Source organism: Cynoglossus semilaevis, chromosome 8 (assembly GCF_000523025.1).
Source record: "Cynoglossus semilaevis isolate Cse_v1.0 chromosome 8, Cse_v1.0, whole genome shotgun sequence".
Classification (NCBI taxonomy): Eukaryota; Metazoa; Chordata; class Actinopteri; order Pleuronectiformes; family Cynoglossidae; genus Cynoglossus; species Cynoglossus semilaevis.
Window position 1 is genome coordinate 29,588,628 of NC_024314.1, and position 8,864 is coordinate 29,597,491.

At 50.2% G+C, this 8,864-nt stretch overlaps 1 protein-coding gene across 1 annotated transcript in view; it reads left to right on the forward strand.

The window, feature by feature from the left end:
• Positions 1-8,115, forward strand: part of ptprz1b (protein tyrosine phosphatase receptor type Z1b) — a 17,500-nt gene extending 9,385 nt beyond the window's left edge. Inside the window, 18 exon segments of the mRNA XM_017034054.2 lie at positions 11-131; positions 354-500; positions 735-882; positions 973-1,064; positions 1,160-1,245; positions 2,028-2,124; positions 2,270-2,346; positions 3,673-3,807; positions 4,013-4,141; positions 4,291-4,448; positions 4,537-4,672; positions 4,749-4,895; positions 4,970-5,063; positions 5,141-5,214; positions 6,287-6,415; positions 6,506-6,652; positions 6,737-6,879; positions 6,965-8,115. Coding sequence (XP_016889543.1) covers positions 11-131; positions 354-500; positions 735-882; positions 973-1,064; positions 1,160-1,245; positions 2,028-2,124; positions 2,270-2,346; positions 3,673-3,807; positions 4,013-4,141; positions 4,291-4,448; positions 4,537-4,672; positions 4,749-4,895; positions 4,970-5,063; positions 5,141-5,214; positions 6,287-6,415; positions 6,506-6,652; positions 6,737-6,879; positions 6,965-7,262 — 2,358 coding nt within the window. The 3' untranslated portion in view covers positions 7,263-8,115.
• Positions 8,116-8,864: the final 749 nt, after the last annotated feature.

Consider the following 8,864-nt stretch of genomic DNA (forward strand, 5'->3'; position numbering starts at 1 on the left):
GTCGCCTCAGGACGCGCCCCCCCCACACGTCACCACCCACCCCCCGGGCGCCACCTCCCCTCTGGGAACGACCCCCCCTCTGGGAACGACCCCCCCTCCAGCCACACCCTCCTCTGCTGGGGTCGCAGCAGGTCAGACCTTTAGCAGCAGATCTGTGTCTTGTGAGTTGCAATGCTGCCACCTGCTGGACTGCTTTTACAGTGGTAGACAATGTTTGATCAAAGAGTGAGAGGGTCCAAACCTGAGGTTCACGGACACATCTGTGTATTTTTATACTCTTGTTGGCCACATGATGGCGCTCCATCCTACTGTCTATCATGGGGTGTTTTGACAGCTGTATATTTGTAACACAGGTAGAGACATGGAGCACATCTCTGTGCCCCCCCCTGACCCCGGGACAGAGGACCCCGTCAGGGTCAGCTCCCCTCCAACCAGCAGCAGCCTCACCCCTCCCCCCCCCCTCAGGGGGATGATGCATACGACGCAGGCCGTGTTCAGTGGTAAGTCAACACCAAAACACAGTCTTATTTAACCAGTGGTTCTCAAATGAGGGGGCACAGACCCCTAGATGTACCTGATGACAGAGGAGGGGGGGTCATCAGTACTAGTGCTAGTACCAGTGCTAGTACCAGTACTAACACCAGTGTTCAGATAGAAATACATGTAAACTTTGTTTATATTCAGGGACCGGCGCTCCAACAGAAACACTGACCTTTACTTCCTTTCTCCTCCAGAGGGCAGCAACAGCAGCCATGATACCAGGGTGGGGCTGGTGGCAGGGGGGGTGCAGGGGGGAGAGAGGACGGACGTTCCTCTGGCTGTTGTCTCCACTTTGACTGTCGTCTGTCTGCTGTCCCTGGTGGGCATACTGGTGTACTGGAGGTACACACACACACACACACACACACACAGACACACACAGACACACACTTGTTCTTGTTTCCAGCTCTGATCTGATGAGTTCTGTCTCAGGAACTGTTTCCAGGTTCATTTGGACCCAGAGGAGAACACGTCGTCACCAAAGGTCTTGTCTGTTCCATCCACACCTGTGCTGCTGGGGACAGGTGACACACATACACACACACACACACTCACTGACCGGGCTGTGACCTTATATGGTGTTAATGTGTCGTGGTTCCTTCCTGTTCCTGTGTCGTAGACGCTCCGGAACCGATGACCATGAAGCAGTTTGTGAAGCACGTCAGAGAGCTGCACGACAGGAACGCCTTCTCCAAAGAGTTCCAGGTACAGTCGGTACTGATTCATGTTGACATGAAAAGGCCTGAAGGGTCAGAGGTCAGGGTCAGAGGTCAGGACTATAGAAGAACAGTCCAGTTCTTCTTACCTGCCTCAGATTTGTTCCTAGGTCTATGAAGACGACACCAGCGCCCCCTGTGTTAAAGTAACAGACAAACGTGTGTGTGTGTGTCTTGACTCTGAGCAGGTCACAGCCCACACCCCAGGTCACAGCCCACGCCACAGGTCACGCCCCACACCTCACGTCACAGCCCACACCACAGGTCACAGCCTACACCTCAGGTCACAGCCCACACCCCAGGTCACAGCCCACACCGCAGGTCACAGCCCACACCATAGGTCACAGCCCACACCACAGGTCACAGCCCACACCATAGGTCACAGCCCACACCACAGGTCACAGCCCACACCGCAGGTCACAGCCCACGCCACAGGTCACGCCCCACACCTCACGTCACAGCCCACACCACAGGCCACAGGTCACAGCCCACACCACAGGTCACAGCCCACACTGACTCCTTCTCTGTCACTTTGTCCCCCGTCCAAATGTCCTCCCCCAACACCGTTGTCCTCAGTGAAGAAGAATTCTCCACAGGTTGTTCCCTCGCACCGAGCCCGCGCTCTTCAAAACTGCGCCACCACCTGGAGACCGAGTGTTCTGCATTAAAAGACAAGCGTGATGTTACAGGACGTTGACCTCAGTGGAGTCATGTTTATTATGAACTGGTTAGTCTATGGACTAAATGGCGCCCCCTGGTGTTTCTCCACAGGAGGTTCAGGTCTGTACTGTGGACATGAACATCACCACTGACACGTCCAACCATCCTGACAACAAGAGCAAGAACAGATACATCAACATCCTGGCCTGTAGGTCACCCACGGTCACAGCTGTGTGCACCTGTGCACGTGTACCTGTGCACGTGTACATGTGCACGTGCACAGGTGCACGTGTACCTGTGCACGTGTACGTGTGCACGTGGCCCCAGTGACACTGACCTGTGTTCTGTTTCAGACGATCACAGCAGAGTTAAACTTTCCAACAGTTCAGACCGAGAAGGTGGAGACTACATCAACGCTAACTTTGTTGACGTGAGTACAGCTGGACTGTTACAACAGGACACTGTTACAATGGGACTGTTACAACAGGACTGTGTTACAACAGGACTGTTACAACAGGACTGTTACAACAGAGACTGTTAGAACAGGACTGTTACAACAGGACTGTTACAACAGGACTGTGTTACAACAGGACTGTGTTACAACAGGACAGGGTTACAACAGGACTGTTACAACAGGACTGTGTTACAACAGGACAGGGTTACAACAGGACTGTGACAACAGGACGGTGTTACAACAGGACTGTTTCAACAGGACTGTGTTACAACAGGACTGTGTAACAACAGGACAGGGTTACAACAGGACTGTGACAACAGGACGGTGTTACAACAGGACTGTTTCAACAGGACTGTGTTACAACAGGACTGTGTTACAACAGGACACTGTTACAACAGGACTGTGTTACAACAGGACTGTGTAACAACAGGACAGGGTTACAACAGGACTGTTACAACAGGACGGTGTTACAACAGGACTGTTTCAACAGGACTGTGTTACAACAGGACTGTGTTACAACAGGACAGGGTTACAACAGGACTGTTACAACAGGACGGTGTTACAACAGGACTGTGTTACAACAGGACACTGTTACAACAGGACTGTGTTACAACGGGACTGTTACAACAGGACACTGTTACAACAGGACTGTGTTACAACAGGACTGTGTAACAACAGGACAGGGTTACAACAGGACTGTTACAACAGGACTGTGTTACAACAGGACACTGTTACAACAGGACACTGTTACAACAGGACACTGTTACAACAGGACAGGGTTACAACGGGACTGTTACAACAGGACTGTGTTACAACAGGACACTGTTACAACAGGACACTGTTACAACAGGACACTGTTACAACAGGACACTGTTACAACAGGACTGTGTTACAACAGGACACTGTTACAACAGGACTGTTACAACAGGACGGTGTTACAACAGGACTGTGTTACAACAGGACTGTGTTACAACAGGACAGGGTTACAACAGGACTGTTACAACAGGACACTGTTACAACAGGACAGGGTTACAACGGGACTGTTACAACAGGACTCTGTTACAACAAGACGGTGTTACAACAGGACTGTGTTACAACAGGACTGTTACAACAGGACTGTTACAACAGGACACTGTTACAACAGGACTGTTACAGCTGGACTGTTACAACTGTTACAACAGGACGGTGTTACAACAGGACTGTTACAACAGGACTGTGTTACAACAGGACAATGTTACAACAGGACACTGTTACAACAGGACAGTGTTACAACAGGACTGTAACGATGTTCTCGATCTACAGGGTTACCAGCGGACTAGAGCTTATATCGCAGCTCAGGGTCCACTCAGAGCCAGTAGAGAAGACTTCTGGAGGATGATCTGGCAGCAGAACGTCGGCGTTGTCGTCATGATCACTAACCTCAAAGAGAAAGGACGGGTGAGAGGTCATGAGAGGTCATGAGAGGTCATGAGAGGTCACTCTATCACAACAACACTAACAACAACAGAAAAGAGCAGAAGAGAAGTTGACCTACTGACCTGGACCTACTGACCTGGACCTACTGACCTGGACCTGCTGACCTGGACCTATTGACCTGCTGACCTGCTGACCTCTCCTCCCTGTCCTCTCTGATGTTCTCCAGACCAAATGTGACCAGTACTGGCCAGAGGAGAACATGGAGGAATATGGTCCATACCAGGTGACACTGAGGACCAGCCGGTCCCTGGCTTATTATACACTGAGAAAGTTCACCATCAGAGACAGAACAAAGGTACACACACACACAAGGAGAGAGATGGGGGAGGCGGGGGAGGGTCAGGGGTGAGTCTAAGTCTAACCCAGTGAGGACACGTTGTCCCCAAACGTACAGTTATGGAACTGTTGTGGTTCTGATCCAGTCCTGGTCCTCTGCTCCACCAGGGGGCTCTCAAGAAGACAGAACACACGGTCCTGCAGTATCACTACACCCAGTGGCCGGACATGGGAGTACCTGAGTACACCCTGCCGGTTCTGTCCTTCATCAGAGCTTCGTCCCAGGCCCGCAGCCCACAGATGGGACCGGTTCTTGTTCACTGCAGGTACGGACAATTGGAGATTTCTCTGGTCACCTCTGGTACCGCTGGTACTGGACTGTTGTCATAGAACTCTTGGTTCTCCTCGTTGAAGTGCCGGTGTAGGAAGAACAGGAACCTACATGGTCATCGACAGCATGCTGCAGCAGATCCAGGACCAGGGGACCGTGGACGTTCTGGGGTTTCTGAAACACGTCAGAACTCAGAGGAACTTTCTGGTCCAGACGGAAGTACGTCCAACGACTCAACCACACCCCCTGGTGGCTGTGTCTCAGAGCTGACTGTGTCTCTGCTCCCGGCCTGTAGGAGCAGTACGTCTTCATACACGATGTCCTGGTGGAGGCCATCCTGAGCCGCGACACCACGGTGACCTCTGACCTTCTCCACTCTTACGTGTCTGACCTCCTGATCCCGGGGGTGTCGGCCAGGACCCGCATGGACAAACAGTTCAAGGTACCGTCAACAGTTTTCTCCTTCTTCAAATGTTCTGTACGGTGTCTGACAGAGTACCAGGAACTATTTTTCAGCTGGTCAGTCAGCGTCAGGGCTGACACTCGGACTACAGCAGCGCCCTCGCCCACGGCAACGCCGACAGGAACAGAGCCAGAGCCCTGATGCCTGGTGGGTAACGTACAGTCGTCAGCCGTCTGACTGTTGTTGGTTGTCGGTGTAGACACGGTTGTCTGTTCTGTGTACAGTGGAGAGGTCAAGGGTCAGCCTGACGGCTTCAACGTCCAACCCCAGTGGATACGTCAACGCCTCCTACGTCACGGTAACAGAAGTGGAACCGATTCTCAGCTAAGATTAGACTGTAGTCAAGGACTAGGACTAGGACTAGGACTAGGACCAGGACTAGTCCTAGGACTAGGACTAGGACTAGGACCAGGACTAGGACTAGGAACTGGTGATACCATGCGTATCATGATACAGGGGCGACGGGACGATACGTGTCAGTACTTGGGTGTACACTGGTCCCTCTCCTGTTGTGGTCGTTGCGTTCAAAGACCCACCGAGAAATGGGAAAAACTGTGAAGTAGAGTCGAGAACATTTTTAAAAATTAAACATTTTTACAAAAAAAATCTGTGATGAACTGAGGCAGAGAAAAGTGAATCACAATACGGAGAGGAAGCACTGTACTGACGGTGTGACGTGGTTGACGTGGTTGACGTGGTTGATGTTGTTGACGTGGTTGATGTTGTTGACGTGGTTGATGTTGTTGATGTGGTTGATGTGGTTGATGTGGTTGATGTTGTTGATGTGGTTGATGTGGTTGATGTGGTTGACGTGGTTGACGTGGTTGATGTTGTTGATGTGGTTGATGTTGTTGATGTGGTTGATGTTGTTGATGTTGTTGACGTGGTTGATGTTGTTGACGTGGTTGATGTTGTTGATGTGGTTGATGTTGTTGATGTGGTTGATGTGGTTGATGTGGTTGATGTGGTTTATGTGGTTGATGTTGTTGATGTGGTTGATGTGGTTGATGTGGTTGATGTGGTTTATGTGGTTGATGTTGTTGATGTGGTTGATGTTGTTGATGTTGTTGACGTGGTTGATGTTGTTGATGTGGTTGACGTGGTTGACGTGGTTGATGTGGTTGACGTGGTTGACGTGGTTGATGTGGTTGACGTGGTTGACGTGGTTGATGTGGTTGACGTGGGTGACGTGGTTGATGTGGTTGATGTGGTTGATGTGGTTTATGTGGTTGATGTTGTTGATGTGGTTGATGTGGTTGATGTGGTTTATGTGGTTGATGTTGTTGATGTGGTTGATGTTGTTGATGTTGTTGACGTGGTTGATGTTGTTGACGTGGCTGATGTTGTTGACGTGGTTGACGTTTCCACAGGGATTTCACCACAGTCAGCAGTTCATCGTCAGTCAGACTCCACTGACTGACACCGTGGCCGACCTCTGGTCCCTGGTCTGGGAACAGAGGAGCTGCACCGTGGTCTACCTCCAGGACACACACAGTCAGGTAGTACCACACACACACACACACACACACACACACACACACGGCGACCATGATTGGACCCAGATGTTCTGACGTGTTTCCTGTTCTCAGAGTGAAGGGTTCTGGGAGTTCTGGCCCAGTGAAAACCGACCAATGAGCTTTGAGGGTTTGACAGTGAGATTCTTGGGGGCGGAGCCTGTGACGCTGTCCAATGATGACACACTGTTGGTGCAGGACTTCCTGCTGGAGTCTCCAGTGGTAACGGTGACACACACAGTCGTACTGTACGGTGATGATGTCATCATGGTCCTCACGCCGCGTCTCTCTGCTGCCTTCATTCAGAACAGTAACTCACTGGAGGTGAGGCAGTACAGCGTCCCCTGCTGGCCAAACCCAGACAGCCCTATTAGGAACAGTTTTGACTTGGTCAACACGGTCAGAGAACACAGCCGACACACGACCACGCCCACCGTGGTCCACGACCCGTGAGTACAGCACAGTACAGTACAGTACAGTACAGTTCAGCCTTTGTTTTTAATTCATTTTATTGTTTGTTTTATGTGTGTGTAGTTTGGGTGGCGCCCCCTCTGGGCTGTTCTGTGCTCTCACCACCTTGTCCAGTCAGCTGGAGGAGGATGGAGCGGTGGACGTGTACCAGGTGGCACGGATGACCAACCTGATGAGGCCGGGGGTTTTTAATGANCCCCACACCCCCCTCTTTCAGGAGCAGTACGTCTACCTGTACCAGGCTGTGCTGAGTCTGGTCAGCAGCCAGGAGGACCAGAAGGCCCTGCAGAGTCCAGAGACCAACGGGTCGGTACCACTGGGTCAGACCAACGTCACAGAGAGCCTGGAGTCACTCATGTAGCCCACTGGAACCAGGACTTTAGCACCACAGAGCAGGTTCCTCTGGGACCCCCCCCTAACCCCCACATGGTGCGACACCACAGAGATTAAAGTCCAGCCCCCCAAGCCCCCCCAGCCCCCCCCCACACACACACACGGGACGTTAGCTTGAATAGACGGTAATGTTTCCTAGCTAAAGCTAACGAAGTTTGTCCCCAACTCTACGTCACAGTTAGTCACTGTAGCTCATTGACATCACTAGGAGTGTATGTTGGCAGAACAGTTCTAACATCATGGAGGTTGATACGGGACCAATAGTTCAGTGAATGGAGAGGGACTGTTATCAGTTCTAAGGAACCGATCCTTTCTTCCTTTGAACCAGTTTTGCAGTTCAAATATGTGACTGTTACTACAGTGTACTGCAGTACAATCAGCTGCAGCGACTGACTCACGCTGTAAATGTTTATATATTTGTACTCAGAGCAGGTTTTTCTAGTCCTTGTACTGCAGTACTTCTAACCATCTTCATGTCCACAGTACTAATGAAGTATTTGTCTCTTTTCTATGGAATTTTTATTGTTTAGCCGCGGTTTAATGTCAAAATAAAAGACTGATGTTTGTCTTGGATGTTCTTCAGACTGTTCTGTTCCTGGGAGAACAGTCACCTTCAACACAGCACGGGAACTTACTGCAGAACCGCACAGCGCCTCCTGGTGGACCTGATTAAGCTACATTGAAGTCAACACAACCAAAAACCAACGGCATATTTACATTTACTGTGTAGAAACACAGGGATGTCTGTGGTGAACACAGCATCAGCATCAGCATCAGCATCAACATCAGCATCAACATCAACATCAGCATCAGCAGCATCAGCATCAGCATCAACATCAACAACAGCATCAACATCAACATCAGCATCAGCATCATGAGCATCAGCATCAACATCAACATCAGCATCAACAACAACATCAGCATCAGCATCAGCATCAACATCAGCATCAACATCAACATCAACATCAACATCAGCATCAGCAGCATCAGCATCAACATCAACATCAGCATCAACAACAACATCAGCATCAGCATCAGCATCAGCATAAACATCAGCATCAACATCAGCATCAGCATCAGCATCAGCATCAACATTATCATCAGCATCAGCATCAGCATCAGCATCATCAGCAGCAGCATCAGCATCAGCATCAGCATCATCAGCAGCAGCATCAGCATCAGCATCAGCATCATCAGCAGCAGCATCAGCATCAGCATCAGCATCAACATCAGCATCAACATCAGCATCAGCATCAACATCAACATCAACATCAACATAAATATAAATATAAACATTAATATAAATATAGTGTTGGATCATTTCAGTCAAACTCGAACCCAAACCTTTCTTAGAAACAACATCTTATTTAGTTGTTCCAGGTTTTCAACGTTTTGTTTTTCATGTATTAATTTCTGAACTACAGACACCGAACTACCGCACTGTCTGTGTCTGTGTCTGTGTGTGGTGAGAAGGAAGCAGGGGAAGCTGGTCCCCTACCCTGCTGCATACGAGGTCTCTCCCGTGGCCAGGAGGGGGCGACAAAGTACTGCTGAGTGGAAGAGGAAGAGC